Source organism: Nansenia antarctica (assembly GCF_963989245.1).
Source record: "Nansenia antarctica genome assembly, chromosome: 4".
NCBI classification, from domain to species: Eukaryota; Metazoa; Chordata; class Actinopteri; order Argentiniformes; family Microstomatidae; genus Nansenia; species Nansenia antarctica.
The window spans coordinates 26,867,204-26,886,014 of NC_137689.1; the positions used below are offsets into that span (position 1 = coordinate 26,867,204).

Consider the following 18,811-nt stretch of genomic DNA (forward strand, 5'->3'; position numbering starts at 1 on the left):
TAACACTTAGTCTGGCACTGCTCAAAACCTTTGTAAAACAGGAAAAAATACCAACAGAGAGTGAATACTATAGAACTTTTTTTTATTGTCTACCTGGTATGGTGACAAGAAAATCAACCCCTTATAAAACCTGAAATGTGGCTCTCACAGATGCCAATCAGTGCAATATCCATTTAAGATATAAAACAGTCGTAGTAGTAGTAGTGCAACAGCAAGTGAACATTTACAAACAAAATAACTTTAGTACTTAAAAAAAAAAAAAAAAAAAAAAAAAAAATCGGATTTTTTTTTTGTTAGTACTCGCCGATACCGATACCAGCATTTTTGTGCGTATCGGTGGCCATGCCGATACTAGTATCGGTATCGGAACAACACTAGTAAATACAGTGTTGCCATATTATTATGTGAAATAGGCCTACAAGAATACACCCAATGTATTTTTTGCTGACTTTCACGTTTATAGAAAGATTAATGGAAATACTTCACCCTTACACTCCCTTGAAAATGACAATGAATTTTGACACTAACAGCACTTCAAAACCACATTGTTCTCAATCTCACAGCTGTTTTGAAGGTCTGGAGAAATTGTTATTAGCCCATTCCGTCTGAATGCAGCGCTCGCTGCTTGAGGTCACATTTTGATTGGCTTTGAGCAGAAGCGATGTTTTGAAAACCACAACCCTCTTTCCCTTTTCGCTACTCTTGAAAATGGCTAATTAGCCAGTGTTAGCCCATCAATTTAGCTAACAAGACTTATTTTTGAAAAATGTGCATTGCTGAAGTGGTTTAGTTTTTCCTGGAATTAGAATTCAGTTGTTAGAGCACCACCTATGTGGGTATCTGTGAAAATGATTGGCTGTGCCCTTGGGAGTTGGGAGTGTGGCCAGCATGTTACAGGTCTCCAGCCCTCGCTAATGCACTTCTGCCTCGAATGAACCCAGTCAGGTCTTCCAAACAAGGTAAGGAGAACAATGTGGAGCCTAGGCTCAAGCTCTTCTAATGCTGGAAATGTAAAAAATGATGTAGTCTCACTGGGTTCTGATATAGCAAATAAATAATGCAATACATTTTGGGTTAATCTGCTATCTGTATCTCGACCCTCTGGCAGTGGCTTTTTGGGGGAATTTGTTGGTTTATTTTGCTCTAGGCACAGGGACAGCCATAGTCGGTGCCCCTGGACCAATTAGGGTTTAAGTGCCTTGCTGACCTTCTGATTGCTAGCCGGCCTCTCTAACCTCTAGGCTAACGCATTCTGCACGAAAAGACAGACGAAAAAATAAAAAATAAACACTGCTGCGCTCTATCGACGAATAAAAAAACCTCCTTCAAGATATCCTACTTGTGTGTTGTTGTTCTTTCTACCGGAAAGTCTAAATGAGGTCAACATACTCGTCAGAAGAGATGTTGCATCTGTTAGTCAGGAGAGATGTTGCATCTGTTTGGATCATGGATCAACATACTAGTCAGAAGAGATGTTGATCTGTTTGGATCAAAGATTTTCTGGTGAGTAAAGAACAACAACAAACACCTTTTCCTCTGTCCTCTGTGCAATACCTGTAGGGCCCTACAACTATTAAAACTGCAACTATTAAAATGGGCCATGGCTGCTCCGAATGAAGTCGACATGGGACAGACCAAACACCAGAGCAAACAACAGTGACACCACTAGCCTTATTAGGCTACATTTACAGTGGGTGAATAAATGAAGGAGAAGCGTGGTTCCTTTTGGTTAAACTGTCGATACGTAGACATGTCTAAGTTTCCCACATGAGGAGACAAGCTTGGACCCTTCATCTCCTCAAGAAGACTAGGACAGGGAGCAATCCACCTGTTGGACAATATGTTGTTTGATATGCTTACCTATTATAGAAATATGCCAAAACTCTTCAGTTTTCGGGTCACGGAGGAACTGAGCACTGAGGAATCAAGAAGAGGACCGATTGTTTGACTATTGAGAAAGGGTTCTAGAGCACACACAAGGTAGCACATTGATTATAGCAGTATATACACAAACCATACCGTATGTGGCAGCACATGACAAGCAACACTTAGCAAGCAGTCAGACAAAAAGGAAACAAAAGAAAAACACAGACATTTTGTGGGTCATGGTCAAGGTCCTATGGTACCTGAGGTATGGTAACTAAGGTAACTATGGTAACTATGTGTGGTGAACCTCATTGTCCTTCAGCCATCACTTCAGGGTGTTGGCCAAGGATCAATAGGTAGTGAGGTTAGTGTATTCTGTAGGTAGTGAGGTTAGTGTATTCTGTAGGTAGTGAGGTTAGTGTATTCTGTAGGTAGTGAGGTTAGTGTATTCTGTAGGTAGTGAGGTTAGTGTATTCTGTAGGTAGTGAGGTTAGTGTATTCTGTAGGTAGTGAGGTTAGTGTATTCTGTAGGTAGTGAGGTTAGTGTATTCTGTAGGTAGTGAGGTTAGTGTATTCTGTAGGTAGTGAGGTTAGTGTATTCTGTAGGTAGTGAGGTTAGTGTATTCTGTAGGTAGTGAGGTTAGTGTATTCTGTAGGTAGTGAGGTTAGTGTATTCTGTAGGTAGTGAGGTTAGTGTATTCTGTAGGTAGTGAGGTTAGTGTATTCTGTAGGTAGTGAGGTTAGTGTATTCTGTAGGTAGTGAGGTTAGTGTATCCTGTAGGTAGTGAGGTTAGTGTATTCTGTAGGTAGTGAGGTTAGTGTATTCTGTAGGTAGTGAGGTTAGTGTATTCTGTAGGTAGTGAGGTTAGTGTATTCTGTAGGTAGTGAGGTTAGTGTATCCTGTAGGTAGTGAGGTTAGTGTATTCTGTAGGTAGTGAGGTTAGTGTATTCTGTAGGTAGTGAGGTTAGTGTATTCTGTAGGTAGTGAGGTTAGTGTATTCTGTAGGTAGTGAGGTTAGTGTATCCTGTAGGTAGTGAGGTTAGTGTATTCTGTAGGTAGTGAGGTTAGTGTATTCTGTAGGTAGTGAGGTTAGTGTATGTAGGTAGTGAGGTTAGTGTATTCTGTAGGTAGTGAGGTTAGTGTATTCTGTAGGTAGTGAGGTTAGTGTATTCTGTAGGTAGTGAGGTTAGTGTATTCTGTAGGTAGTGAGGTTAGTGTATTCTGTAGGTAGTGAGGTTAGTGTATCCTGTAGGTAGTGAGGTTAGTGTATTCCAGATGTGGGAAGCTCTCGAGAAAACAGTCTGGCTGAAGGTGTTTTTTATTTTCATTTTCATTTTATTTATATGAAAACGTTAGACGTTAGACGTTAGAATTATAAGGTTCTATAAGGATCTCAATTTTTGTCAAAATTGAGTTTTTTTACATAATCTGATCCATTAGGTGTTTATTAATGCCTGTGTGGTATTATTTTTAAAATGTTGACATTTTTTAGTTAGTAATTAATAAAATGCAAAGGTTCCATCCAGGGGCGGCGCTAGGGGGTGGCTACTGGGGCTCAAGCCCCGGATGTTTTCTGAAAAGCCCCGAATGTTTTACTTAAAAATAAAAAATAAAAAAATAAAAATAAATATTTGCTCGTGAGTAACGTGCAGTACCGGAGTCCAACAGAGAGGCAGCAGCTGCGCGACATTAGCCTGCATACTGCGTAGCCTACCCTGCCCTGAAGAAGATGTGATCTCAATCAGTGCCTGACTTGCAAAATTGTAAGGATGGATATCCGAAAGTTGTTTTCAACAAAACAAGCGCCAAGAACTGTTGCAGCAGCCGTATCAGCAGCTGACAACAATGACATCACCAGCAGTGATGACATAGATGATGTTTCAGGTTTGTGAATCTTATTAGAAAGGTGACTGACTCACTGACACTACTTTTCCGGTTTGCTAATGCTAGCTGGCTATCATAACATAACGTTATGTTATAATGAAAATGAAACATAGCAAGGTACTGTTACGGTACATGGTAAGAAATCAAACAAAGGATAATACTTATACAAATAAAGTGAATAACAGGCTGATAGTCTTTGATATCGGCACTCTGGTTGACTGAGTAACAGGTGAAAAAGAATGATGTAACGTTAATGTTACAGCTAGTAAACATGGAGTAACCACATTAAGTATGCCCTTATGGTAGTATGTATGTATACAGAACATGACTCAAATCTATCCTAAGATGTAACGCTAACTAACTAAGTGTGTTTAATGTCCCAGGGGGGATTTGATTTCACAGTACTATACACAGGCCAACAATACATGTAATATATCGTCATATAACACAGGACAAGACTCTAAATACAATATAAGTGGTGAGCACAGAGTCTGCCCTGATATACATACTGTAACATAACTAGCCTCAGCCCATCAATTATGTAATTATATACAAATATAAATGATGGTGACTGACAGGGGGAGCTACGTGTGCTGACCTCCCTCTGTGCCCAGAACCACCACAATTAGTTTGCTTCATTAAAGGGTGTGAATGTATATGTGTTCTCCAGTGCCTTTTGTCCGCTTTAAGGTGGTGGTAAGTTGAAGGTTGAAGGCAACATTTTCCGGCGCGCTCCGCGCGCACAATATATTCCCCCTCTGGGCTAAGCCCCGGATCTCCTATGATCCTAAATCCGCCCCCACAAAACATAATGGAATGTAAAAACTTTGAAGCTCAATATCTCTGAACTACCCTAAACGGAGATAAAACCGTATAATTCTAAGCTCACGAAAAGACAATGCATTCCTGCTTATAGCTGTTGTGGAGAAGTATTTTAATAATAATAATAATAATAATAATAATAATAATACTTACAGTAACTGATACCATAAGTGCTGAGGACAACATCAATCCATACTGTAGATGGGTCACATCTATGTTCAGCTATTCTGATATAGCCTAAATGTATCTCTCTGTAATGCATAAAGGTTAGAAAAGTCATATAATTACTGTAAGTGGAATCATTTTAAGGTAACACTTTAAAAGAATGTTCCCCCATGCTACCATATTGCAGCATAATATTCATCTCATTCATTTCATTAACATAATATTATTTTGTCCTAACGGCAGTTCTCCCTGAGATTATGGTTGATATCGTTTTTTTCTTTTTAATGTCACCAGACAGATTCTTTCTATGTATGTTTCTGTAATGTGGATATCCCATGATACCAGTGGTCATTCAAACCCTTTAATATATTATGTCACTATTGTACTGCACAGACACCTGGAAAACAACAAGATTACAACCGTCTCCAGGCAGGCATTCGCAGGACTGTACTCACTAAAGAGACTGTAAGTACTGGTGCTATAGGAACCACATTGTGACCTGAGGTACATGCAGTATGTGAAACCCACACTTAACCTAAGTATGTATTGTAGTATACCATTTCAGTCAGGAATAGCGTCAGCGGGATAGATCCTTAAATTCACTATCTTTGCCAAAATACTGTAAGTTGATCATTTTGGAGCGCTATCTCTCGATACAAGTGCTCAATCTAGAAAGTAAGTAAGGCCCTTGCACACCAATGCTTTTTTACGTCCGTAAAAATAATAATTTAGAATTCATGTTGTGTCAATCATGCTTGCACACTGAATCCGAAATATTCGTCCGTCAGAATTTTTTTCGGACCAGATTCGTTTTCTCCTTTTTTCGCATCCGTCAAAAGCCTTTTGACAGTTCTTTTTGACCACTCCGCCATGGTATAGACTGGGACACATCGTCAAATTAGAACTGCTGGACAGTTGGATTAATGCTTACGGAAGTACATGTCTCAAGTATTATCTTGGCGAAAAAAACGCATTGGTGTACAAGGGCCTTTAATTGTGTACATATCAACAACATGTGTGTTGAGCTCCTGGAGAATCAATGACAAACCAGAAGAGTGTAGAAATGTAGAAAGAAAGAAAGAAAGAAAGAAAGAAATCACATAGAATCTGTTCGTACAGTACATTATGTCAGTTTACCCAGTGTTGTCTCTCTCTGACACACAAAAAGCAGCTGGTAGTAGTTGCGTGATGAGATGAGTGCTGATGAAAGGCCTCTCAGAGAGTCATCTCAGAGAGTACAGGCTTTATAAAACCAAAGGATGAAGGGGATTTGTACCCATCAGGTAGCGGCTGATAGGAAATCAACAGCCTTGTGTACTTTCCACACATCACATCACGTTATGTTGTCCCGCATTAATATTGATATCAGGCCGTTTCATCTTTCAAATGATGTCGTCATTCTGCTTTGAAGTGTGCTGTTTTGCGCTTCCTGTAATACTGTCATGCTGTCATAAGCTTTCTCAGTCAGAATCAGATTACCTCCTTGAAGGCTGGCATTTTCAGGGACCTTTGGAACCTGGAGTGGCTGTAAGTGACTTGATGGATGTTTTTACTCACCTTAGCTCACTAATTGCCAGAGATTTCCGGAACACTCACCACCTAGAGTGCCTTTTTAAGTGTTTTATGTGGTATTTACCTGGCGACATAATGAAGCATCATGATTTATGAATTTTGGGTGAATAAAGACACCTTTGGCACTCTAGAATGTTGACAATTTGGACGACTTTATTCACCCTCTCTCACTAAAGGAGTTAAAAGATGATTGATACCTCACTAAATGTATTTGTTTTATTTATTTACATTTTCTTATGGATGATAATACAACAACACTTGTACTTTGCACTGTGCTAATCTTTAATTTCAGCTATGATATGTTCAATGCAAAGGACAATTACCCTTTAATTTCCTCTGCTTTTAGGATTCTGGACGAAAATAGAATAGCATCCCTGAGGCAGAAATCGTTTGAAGGGCTCAAATCATTATTTTTTCTGTAAGTATCATGCCACTTTAATCACTTTAACAGTTAAATTAACAGTCGCATCTTTAAACAATTGTCCTGTGTGTGTGTGTGTGTGTGTGTGTGTGTGTGTGTGTGTGTGTGTGTGTGTGTGTGTGTGTGCGCGCGCGCGCGCGTGTGTGTGTGTGTGTGTGTGTGTGTGTGTGTGTGTGTGTGTGTGTGTGTGTGTGCGTGCGTGCGTGTGTGCATGCGTGTTTAAATCAAATCTGATTTGACTATAGGTCCTTGCTGAACAATTCATTAGAATACCTCCCCAAGAAATCAGTCTGCCTGGAAATGCCAAGATTAAACTGGCTGTAAGTAACAACCTAACCAGATAGATTATATCCAGTGAGGTTGTCACAAATGTGTTCTCATAAGGATGACTATAATTTCTTATGTTGTCTGTCATTATTACACTGCAGTATTTAAAGTATGTTGTTTGCGATAATAACAATTAACAATAATAATAATATATGTTCCCTGACACATAATATCGCTTTATAAAAGCACCAATAGACATTTACAGTACCAACTACTTACAACGAGGGGGGCAATATCATAGAGATCTGACTCGTCTTTTTCACAGAGAAATGGAGGGAAACAGGATCTCATCCCTTTGGGTTTCCAACTTCCAACAGTGCACCACTCTGACAGTACTGTGAGTTTTGCTTCAAACAACCATTCCTCATGTCCTTTGTAGACCATTGCAATATTATTCTATGATATTTTGGAATAGTTTATATGCCGTAGGCCTATCACTGGCATAGAATCGACTTCTAGGTTCTTATTTTGTGTTGATGGGCCCAGATTCACTAAGCCATTGGTACGGCAAACGTGTGTCTGCCTCTAATTACAATTGTAATTACATTCTGTATCCCAGCGGCATCATGAAGTGTAATCTAATGAGAGAAGACAAGGTGTTTAGCGCTGCTTTGTTCATTACAAAAAGAGGACGTTTTCCCAATAACAACCCTGCGGCTGGTGTAGATCTCTCTAGACTGGTAAGTGGAGATGATGCTGCAGCGTCTCCTCCACGGTGCAGCTGGTAATGAGATTCAGTCCAAGGTGTCTCACTGGAGCTGCCAGAGATGAAGTAGATGGTTTCTATGATTGCTTCTAAGGCCATGTCTGATATTGAGGAATGAGGAAAAATGTACATTTCAAAAAGTTGAAAAGTATTTAAGCTCTCTCAATGCCTTTGACACATCGACCCCTGAGTGTTGTATGTATTCTGTGATGCGAACATAAGTAGATTATTGAGACAAAGCATTTTGGCAAGTGAAATCAATAAATCAAACGACATAAGACAGGTAACACCAATAACATAACATGTATTCACATCCAAGGGAGACGTTGTATCTAATCACTACATCTAATTCCTTAATAGAAATGCCAGTTCTGATTCAACCTTGTTCTTTGATACGCTAAACTATTATTAGATTTGGCTGCATGGTACATTAACAAGCAAACAAAGCAGTGATTGAGAGTGAGGTAAACTATTGAAGTAGTTTTAAAGTAATATCGGTGGTCTAAGCAGATCAAATCAAACTTGATTTAGAGTGCCCTGCGTAAGTCATGGGACAATAAACCGTGTTTTATTATTTTGTTTGAATACTCCAAAAATTTACATTTGAAATCAAACATTGAGATTACGAGATTAAAGTAGAAATTCTCACCTTTTATTTGAGGGTATTTGTATACATATTGGTTTCACTATTTAGAAACGACAACCCTTTTTATACATACTATTTCAGGGCACCCAAAGTAATGGGACAATTGGCTTGATGGGTTTCTGGTAGTGTTGTTCCGATACCGATACTAGTATCGGCATGGCCACCGATACGCACAAAAATGCTGGTATCGGTATCGGCGAGTACTAACAAAAAAAAAAATCCGTTTTTTTTTTTTTAAGTACCAAAGTTATTTTGTTTGTAAATGTTCACTTGCTGTTGCACTACTACTACGACTGTTTTATATCTTAAATGGATATTGCACTGATTGGCATCTGTGAGAGCCACATTTCAGGTTTTATAAGGGGTTGATTTTCTTGTCACCATACCAGGTAGACAATAAAAAAAAGTTCTATAGTATTCACTCTCTGTTGGTATTTTTTCCTGTTTTACAAAGGTTTTGAGCAGTGCCAGACTAAGTGTTAGCAATAATTTTACATCGAGGTGAGTATGCGGCTCAAAAAACATGTTTTTTTGTTTTGTTTTTTCAAACGCCGTGGTATCGGATCGGTACTCGGTATCGGCAAGTACTGCACGGTCAGGTATCGGTATCGGTATCGGGATCAAAAAATGGTATCGGAACAACACTAGTTTCTGGTAAGTGTTCCGTCACATCTTGCCAATATAACATCATTGGAACATCCTTTTTTACAAGAAAAGCACTGGTGAGCTCAGCAATCGCAAATACAAAAGGATTGGTAGGCCAATGAAGACTTCTACAGTGGATGACCGAAATATGCTCACAATCATTCAGAAAACCCCAAAAACAACTGTCCCACAGACCAGGAACACTCGCCAGGAGGTACTATAGTTGTGAATGTGTTAGAGACTACCATTCGCTAAATACGTCACCAGCCTAACTACAGCGGCTTCACTGCAAGGTACCAAACCACTGGTTATCCGCAAAAAGGTTGGTCAGGTTATGGTTTGCTAAAAAAAGTACCTCGAAATCATGCAGAGGTCTTGAAAACAGTGTTGTGGATGAATATTAGAATGTACCAGAGTTATGGCAAGTGAACAGTTTGGAGACAAAAGGATCTGTGCAAAATGTACAGCATATCACCTCATCTGTGAAACATGGTGAGGGAGTGTTATGGTTTGGGCCTGTGTAGCTGCTGATGGCAGTTACAGTGACAGCAATGGTGTGATTTTAATCCCACATGTATTCAATATAGAGCTAAAGGGCTTTCATACAATACAATACAATGTGCTGTACAGGGAAAATAAATACAAACTGAGAGAAAACAAGACAACAAGACAGAAACACAAGAGGATAATAAAAGTATGAAAGCCATGGGAGCAAGGAACACATGAGGACTAGAGAACTGATGCATGGTCAATATCAATAATAATAATAATAATAATAATAATAACTTTTTATTTGTATAGAGCTTTTCCTGCAAACGTTGTAGCTCAAAGTGTTCAATGAGCTCAAATAATTGAATGACTGAAAAGACCAAAAGAAAACACCCTAAGTTAAATCAAGGCTAAAAAGGTGAAAAAAATATGTTGAAGAATGTCCATGGGTCTGACGGTTCTGATTACTCATAGGAAATCTGTTTTCCAGGGTTCTTCGCAGAAACAGAGTCCAGTCCATTGAAGAGGGGACATTTGATGGAATGCCAAGCCTGATAGACCTGTGAGTCCACTTTAGCTTAAGCTAACAGAGAGACACTACATAGGCCATGATGCTGCTACTGTATTTATAAATGCAGAATGATACGGTTGATGAACATGTTATTTCAATTTATACAACAGTTAGTTCCGACCAAGTAATTTGATTGGACAAGAGGCATTCCACGAGTGCCGATATACAGTATAACAGCACTGGGACTTTTAACTATATGTATCACTCCGAAATTACCGTTAATACAAAGTAGCTAGCCTGCAGATGTTTGTGTTCAGGTTACTAGGCAACAGTCCAGTTGCGGAACTATTTTTTGTTGACGGAGCCAAAATATATGATTAAATAAACAAACAGATCATAATCTGTTGTTGCTTATTACTGTTAACTAATAAATTGCGCTGTAGAACTGTTGTATAAAAGCAATATCACACTCGAGGTCGTGCTGTTATACGGCCTGCGGCCTCGTACCTACGACCGAATCACAGCCATGCTGATATTCAGTATAACAGCACTCCCTCTCATGTGATATTGCTTAAATATTAATCAGATTGACCTGTTTTAGAGATGCTAGAAAATGTGTTGAAAGTATTTGGATTCATTCCATTTTCTTTACAGGGACCTATCTGTAAACAAGATTGAGGAAATATCCCCTTCTTTATTTCAAAGTCTTCAGAGCCTCAAGCAGCTGTGAGTATATGCAATCACCATCTGAACAACCGTTGTTTTGAAGGATGTACTTGGGACAGAAGAGTGGATTTTTCTCTCAGATTTCTGTTTAACAAAAGACCACATAGGGATTAAAAGAGGAGTGTTACCTTTGAGCCTAACACTCAACTTCAAGAAACACATTAAATCAGGGTGGTGATCTATGGAAGGGGTCGGGGATGGGGGTGCAATACGATATGAGGCATCCATCGACCTGGCTGCAGATGAGATAAGGGGGGGGGGGGGGGGGGGGGTAAGCTGCTCTGTACTGATGTGTTACAATCTTGTTTCAGGAACATTTCGAATAACCCGATGACTCATATCTATGATGATCAGTTTGACAGATTTGTCAATTTGCAATCACTGTAAGTAATAGTTTTTATTTTACCTGATAGTGAAATAGTTAACTCACATTGGAGAATTGGAGATGAATAGTACACTGTTTAACTTCTACAACACAAATGTGTTTTACCCCTCAGGAGTATGGAGGAAATTGAGATCCCGAATATCAGCATTAGGATGTTTCGCTCTCTTAATAACCTGTCACATATGTGAGTACATATTATGTGTTTCCATCCATTTAATCTGCTTGTAAAACAGATTCAGATTTTGTGTTTATTTTAGTTTAGCCCCACACATTTTTTTTGTTAGGGATAATTTACCTAGAGATAGCAGATGATGTCTACAGAGGGTGATGTAACCCCTCCCTCCCCTCCCTTCCCCCACCCCTCCCCTACTGTTGTCTCGTGTCCCCTCCCCCCCACCCCCCCCCCATCCCTTCTTTTAATCATTGATTGTATGTGTTCTATTGTAAAGTGCCTTGAGTTGCATTTCATGTACAAAAGGTGCTATATAAATAATAAGCTTACTTACCTAAATCACCTTTGGTTCCTTACCCTGAATGGAGTCTGTGGACAAGGACAGACTTCAATCCACACTTTGGTTCTATTTATCTGGGCACTGTCAAGCATGCACTGTCTATCACCAAAACTAAACCTGTCCTAATGTTACAGTATCCTGCACTTTAGAATGTGGACCAAAACCAGCTTGTTCTAAATAGTTTGGGGCGTTAATGATGTCATTGTTGTTTTCTTCTTGAAAACAGATATTTTAAGAAGTTTGAGTACTGTGGCTACTCTCCTACTGTGCGAAGCTGCAAGCCAAACACTGATGGGATTTCATCATTTGAGAATCTACTGGCCAATATTATTCTTCGTGTCTTTGTATGGGTGGTGGCCTTCGTCATCTGCTTTGGCAACGTGTTTGTGATCTGCCTACGGTCCTGTGTTGCATCTGAGAACCAGCACCACACCATGGCCATCATATCACTCTGCTGTGAGTAGACAGGCATGAGTTGGCCACATTTGCATTTTCAGAATCGAGTATTTAGTTTACTCTTCATTTATTCACACAGTATTGATTTGAGTGTAGCTGCAGGGTGCGAAATAAGGGGGAGCTCGGGGAGCTATAGCTCCCCTAGTGGTGACATGAGCTCCCCTGGAAACATGGTTTGTGAAATTTTGGGGGAGCTCTAAAATATTCCAAATTGCGATGGATTTATTCCAAGTTGTGACGGATTTTACCTGGTGTAATATGATTTGTAGAGGCATACAATCTATTTTGATGTTGGTATTAGGTATATAAATGATATATAATAGCCTATATAGCCTACATATAGGCCTTTATTGGCTACAACTATGCGACAGTAACAGAGCGGGGTGCACTGACGCTGAACCCCTCATAATGATAAGTAGGTGGACAATGCGTGGTGCTGAAATAGCCGACATGCGGTGTGTGGTTTGAAAAAAGTAACGCCAGCTCAGTAAATAATTCAAACTTAATGTTTACTTATAGGCTATGTGAATGTGACTGCACCACACATGTGAACAGTAACAAAGCAAATGCAGTTTAATTTTATGAAAAACATTGACAACTAAATCGGCGCAAAAAAAAAAGAAGAAGCTGAATCCGCTTAGCCTATATGCTCCTGAAAAACATTTAATGACAGAGCAAACACGCTACATTACTAGGGATAATAATTACAATGAGCCATTCATTAAAAATAGAAAAAATAATATTAGGCTATTAAATCTCACTTAATGAGAAAACTGGCATCTCCCATCGGTCACTATTTGTTGGCTATCTGGTGATATGGACGTCTTTGAGTGTCTAGAAAAGCGCTATAAGTCTAATGTATTATTATTATTTATTATTATTATGGACGTCACTTTAATCTGGCAGTTCTCAAGGTTTTTATGCACCAATCGATTCCTCTAGTCCGTCTTTATCGCATTCATTGATGAAAAGGACAACTCGCATGTATAGGTGGAAGGGAACATTCATTGTGAGCACGGAAAATGTGAGTCTCTCACAACGGCTTTGCATTGATGAAACCAGGTAGGATGAACGCATAGTTCGCTGTCCATTCCTGTTTAAATGCCCTGTTTTCACCGTCAACTTTCCTCTTTAGACCTTTGGAGAGTGACATTATGTTTCTCTTGCTAGCTAGCAGGTTAAATGTTTAGCTAACTTCACCCGGCACCAAACAACCAATCCAATAATAATGTGACCTTGTAAGTCTGGGAGGAGGGGGGAATCATTATCAGAATAAAACTATGTTAAATAATTATTAGAATAAGTTAGGCTGCGCTACATCGTCAGTCCACACATGTATTATTCAAAACTATGGAAAAGGGTGAAACTAGGGTGAGAATCACAACACAAACTCGCTAGTCAAGCCAAAATACAGCAGCGAAATGGATTGGACTGCTACCTAGTTAACTAGAACACTACTTTACATTGTTACCTAGTTAACTAGAACACTACTTTACATTGTTACCTAGTTAACTAGAACACTACTTTACATTGTTACCTAGTTAACTAGAACACTACTTTACATTGTTACCTAGTTAACTAGAACACTACTTTACATTGTTACCTAGTTAACTAGAACACTACTTTACATTGTTACCTAGTTAACTAGAACACTACTGTACATTGTTACCTAGTTAACTACAACACTACTTTACATTGTTACCTAGTTAACTAGAACACTACTGTACATTGTTACCTAGTTAACTAGAACACTACTGTACATTGTTTAGCAGGCTCACAAAACAAGCCGTGTTAGTTGACTAGCGATGTGTCATTGATTTTCGACAACGCGGAAATGTGTTCACATTTTCCGAAAGAAAAGTCAAAGCATTAGAACGTAGAACGGAAAATCGCACGCGCGCTTTGCGCACGGAAAGCCACCGGCCCCGATTTGGCCTGAATTTTTTTTTCCGTTAGGAGATATTTTTTTTTGCTTTAATCCCTGGGCTCCCCCGCACACCGTGATTTAATTCGCACACTGTGTAGCTGTATGAATATGAATACACCTCCTGCAAGAAGAAAATATGCAAGCTATGCTATACACCAGTGGAGGCTGGTGACTTCCAGAATTGAGGAGGCCAAATTTTTTTCCGCTTGCTCGCTTCACTCGCGATGGAATGTTCCCTGTTCTTCTTATCTGTCTTTGTTAAAAATTATTAATTTGTGTTTGGCGGTACTGAATGGATTGGGACACTCTCAGGATGGTGGATGAAGCAGCTTTTATTGCCTGCACAATGGGTCATCAAATAAACAAAACAATTGGCATGAATCTCTGGTCCGCCTGCAGCAGCTATTGTCCCTTCTGCTCAGGCTCACAACATTCACCACAACATACTACATACAATCAATGACATGTCAAAAGCACTCAAACACTATGTCAATCAGACACACAACATACAATTCAGAACAATACTTCATCCATTTCTAATATTTATCCTGCAGAACAGCACTCATACGCGTGTGGCGGAAAAAGGTACTACACGGAGGCCAGGCCTCCTGTTCCCACCCAATTTCAGTGATTTGGCCAATCACATATTGCCATGAAAAAAATTGCATTACATTGACTTCTATGAGAAACCACTTTCCGACAGGAGGCCTGGCCTCCGTGTAGTACCTTTTTCCGCCACACGCGTGTATGAGTGCTGTTCTGCAGGATAAATATTAGAAATGGATGAAGTATTGTTCTGAATTGTATGTTGTGTGTCTGATAAAAAATATAATTATTGCTTTTTTAAATCTCTCTCTCTTCTCTCAAATTATTGGGGAGGCCAGGCCTCCTCCACCTCTATGGAGGAGCCTCCACTGCTATACACTGCAAAAAGTCAATCTAAGTCAAATGGAATATCTTAAGGCAATATATCAGTGGCGGCTGGCCAATAGAGGGCGCTAGGGCGCCGCCCCCACCTTCCAACGGGCCCCCACTTCCTAGTTCCTACTTGTAAAAGTTTTTAAAAATAAACATTGTTTACTCATAAAATGCGGCTGATATTATGTTGGCGCCTATCAGCATTCATTAAAAATCCTCCAATACAATAAAAATTGTATCTGTGTGAAATTCACTGCGCTCCAATTGGCTGTCACCTATTTCCCGGTCGGGGCGCACAAAAGTGCGCCCTGAGCATGCGTGGATTAACGCATAGGCTTACCTAGGCTGCAGCCTAGGGCCACTACCACTAGGGGGCCACGGCGGCCACCTAACATTGGATACAAAAAATATATAAATAAAATAAAATTTAAAATCCTGAGCCCCCCCCCCCAAATCCTGAGGCCCCCCCACAAAACAGCGAGGCAGTTTTAATTAATTCCTGAGGCAACTTTATGCCCGCGGAATCCAGGTTTTCTATCATTTGTTTCGAGAGAAGAAATCTCATCTCACCAGTTTACGTTACTGAGTCACGCAGGACGTAGGCTACGCATAGCCTAGGCTAAATTCGTAAGAGAAAGCTGCAAAAATGAAGCGGACGCACATTAGTGGGCTCTCAAGTCTCACGCATTGGGCGTGAGACACACGGGTTGAAATGCGGCGTGTGAACGGGTTGAAATGCGTGTGTCTCACGCCCAATGCGTGAGACTTGAGAGCCCTGATATAGCTAAGTAAAAAAAAAAAATGCAGCTGCGACGACCAATGTTGTTGGGAGTGCGAGCCACGAAGCAGTTAGCACTGGGTCGGGTGTCGCTAGCAGCACTGAGGCGAACATGGGGGACAGCAACAGAGAGACAGACAACAGGAGAGGAGAGCAACAGAGAGACAGACAACAGGAGACGACAGCAACAGACAGACAACAGGACAGCAACAGAGAGACAGACAACAGGACAGCAACAGAGAGACAGACAACAGGACAGCAACAGAGAGACAGACAACAGGACAGCAACAGAGAGACAGACAACAGGAGAGGAGAGCAATAGAGACAGAACTGAGGTGAGGTGAGCAACAGAGATAGTTCAGGATGATAACAAACAGTTCAGTATGACAGAGACAACTAATAGAAAAACTGTATGATTATAGAGTTTACATGTTCAAGGAAATATTGTATGATAATAGAAAGGTACACTTTAATTTAATTAAAGAAGTAACAAAGAACACATTTATTATCACAATTACATTGTGTTCCATGTCTTTCTCCATTGAATAAATAATGCCTAGTTGAATGGCTAAACAAGACAACTGTCTGGACAGTACAATCCATTTGAGCTGCTAGAATCCGCTGCACAGATAGACAAAGGGTATAAGTCCATTCTGTTAACATTAGGTCTACTCTGCTAACAAAGACTATTCCAGTTGATTTGTCAGTTGTTGTGCATTATATTTTTGTTGTGTTTGCAGTTTGCCCTTTAATACTAGTTATATATATATATTCTCATGCTAAAATCGACTGTAAATCCATGATATATTCTTATATTCTTCCCCGTGGAGCATGCCCCCATAACCTGTGCCCCACCCAACATTTTTATCACCAGCCGCCACTGCAATATATGCTTGTTTTTTTTGTCTGACTGCACTCGTTTTAAGATATCTTTTACTTTTTTTAAAGAAACTTGCCTGTTCTGCTGGCAGATTTTGCTTATTTTATAGCATTTTTTTCTTGTTTTGGAGAACATTTTTTTTCTCAGTGATACTAGTTATACTTATTGACGGTTTTACATACGATGACTGTGATGTATTAGTTGGTTCACTTAGACAAATGTACTTATTGTAAGTCGCTTTGGATAATGTCATCAGCTAAATGACTAAAACGTAGTGTAAATGTATGACTATGCAGTACAGTATTTGTCTAATTTGTCCATGTGTTAGGTGCTGACTGCCTGATGGGAGTTTACCTTTTCTTCATCGGGTCATTTGACATCAAATACTGCGGAGAGTACAACAGACACGCCCAGATGTGGATGGAGAGCCTGCAGTGCCAGCTGATTGGCTGCCTGGCCATGCTGTCCACAGAGGTGTCCGTCATGTTGTTGACCTACATGACTGTGGAGAAGTACCTGTGCATCGTCTTCCCCTTCCACAACTACAGAGCAGGTCGCAAACAGACGCTCTGCTACCTCATCTTCATCTGGGTTCTCGGCTTCATGATCGCAGTCATCCCCTTCTGGGACAAGCAGACGTTTGGGAATTACTACGGGCGAAACGGAGTATGTTTTCCACTTCACTCAGTTTCTGAGATGGAGAAACCAGGGGCCCGCTGCTATTCCACTGGAATATTTCTGGGTAAGAGGAGCGTTGGCATCATATCAGAATTAGAAATATTGAGGAGATATTCCATTGGTCTGAGCAGAATTGAGGAGATAATCCATTGGTCTGAGCAGACATGGAATTTCTATACCAAATCTTATCATCTTAAAGGCCAATGCACACGGCGTGCGATTTTGTCGCACAACAACATTCAATTCTCAATTCACACCAATGAATGAATGAATGTGAATGGAGAATCGAATGTTGTCGTGCGACAATATCGCATCGCACGCCGTGTGCATTGTCTCATTGGGTCTCATTCAAAACAATGGAATCGAATTCGGGGGTGCGACAAAATCGCACGCCGTGTGCATTGGCCTTTAGATCTGATGATGGTTGAAATGTTCTAAGTTCTGATGATGGTTCTGATCTTAGTTCTGATGGGTAATTCTGATGTTTTATGTTCAGATGTCTGTTCTGACAAGTTACAATGTTTTGCTTTCAGATGACAACTACAACGTTTTAATTTCAGATTATATTTCTGATGTTCTAACTTCAAACATGCTCAGTTCTGATGATAGTCTGAGTACTGACATTAGTTCCGATGATCCCAGTTTTTGAGACAAGTGTTTTTTGATTTGAAAGAAATGTTAAGGTGTGTGTATTCTTTGATTTTGTCTTTCAGGTTTGAATCTCTTTGCATTCATCATGATTGTCTTCTCCTACGGCAGCATGTTCTATTCCGTTCATAAAACCTCCAAAATCGCCAGACAGAGCGTCTATAACCAGGAGGTATCTATAGCTAAGAGATTCTTCTTCATCGTTTTCACAGATGCTATGTGTTGGATGCCGATATTCATCCTAAAAGTCCTTTCTCTCTTACGAGTGGAAATAACAGGTATTGGTATTGGCAGACATGTCGTGACGTTACAATTATAAGGTTCTATCTCAATTTTTGTCCAGATTGAGTTTTTTTACATAATCTGATCCATTAGGTGTTTATTAATGCCTGTGTGGTGTTATTTGTTTAAATGTTGACATTTTTGAGTTAGTAATTCATAAAATACAAAGGTTCCATCTCACAAAACATAATGGAATGTAAAAACGTTGACGCTCAATATCTCTGAACTACCCTAAACGGAGATAGAACCGTATAATTCTAAGCTCACGATGTGGGGTTACATGATTTCTAGTATTCAAGTATTGAAGTTCTATCAGTATGCCTGATCGTTGTGGCCTCCTCCTGCAGGAACCATCATCTTATGGGTTGTGATCTTCATTCTGCCCATTAACAGCGCCCTGAACCCCATCCTGTACACCATCACCACCAGATCCTTCCAAGAAAGACTCAAGCTGTGCCTAAGGATGAACTGCAAGCAGGCAGCGGTGATGGAGAAGCCCGCTGCTCCAAGAAAATAACCTCTCTGTCCCTTTGATGTGCGGCATCAGAACTTATTTTGCCACCCGT

The 18,811-nt window shown here is 40.0% G+C and overlaps 1 protein-coding gene across 1 annotated transcript in view; it reads left to right on the forward strand.

Moving 5' to 3' along the window:
- The window catches only part of rxfp2l (relaxin family peptide receptor 2, like), a gene marked incomplete at both ends in the record, with an annotated part of 25,826 nt that extends 7,064 nt beyond the window's left edge, over positions 1–18,762 (forward strand). Inside the window, 13 exons of the mRNA XM_080529301.1 lie at positions 5,132–5,203; positions 6,194–6,265; positions 6,657–6,728; positions 6,977–7,051; positions 7,324–7,395; positions 10,035–10,106; positions 10,710–10,781; positions 11,093–11,164; positions 11,279–11,350; positions 11,905–12,134; positions 16,966–17,379; positions 18,029–18,241; positions 18,593–18,762. Coding sequence (XP_080385427.1) covers positions 5,132–5,203; positions 6,194–6,265; positions 6,657–6,728; positions 6,977–7,051; positions 7,324–7,395; positions 10,035–10,106; positions 10,710–10,781; positions 11,093–11,164; positions 11,279–11,350; positions 11,905–12,134; positions 16,966–17,379; positions 18,029–18,241; positions 18,593–18,762 — 1,678 coding nt within the window. The remainder of the gene's footprint in view (positions 1–5,131; positions 5,204–6,193; positions 6,266–6,656; positions 6,729–6,976; positions 7,052–7,323; positions 7,396–10,034; positions 10,107–10,709; positions 10,782–11,092; positions 11,165–11,278; positions 11,351–11,904; positions 12,135–16,965; positions 17,380–18,028; positions 18,242–18,592) is intronic.
- Positions 18,763–18,811: the final 49 nt, after the last annotated feature.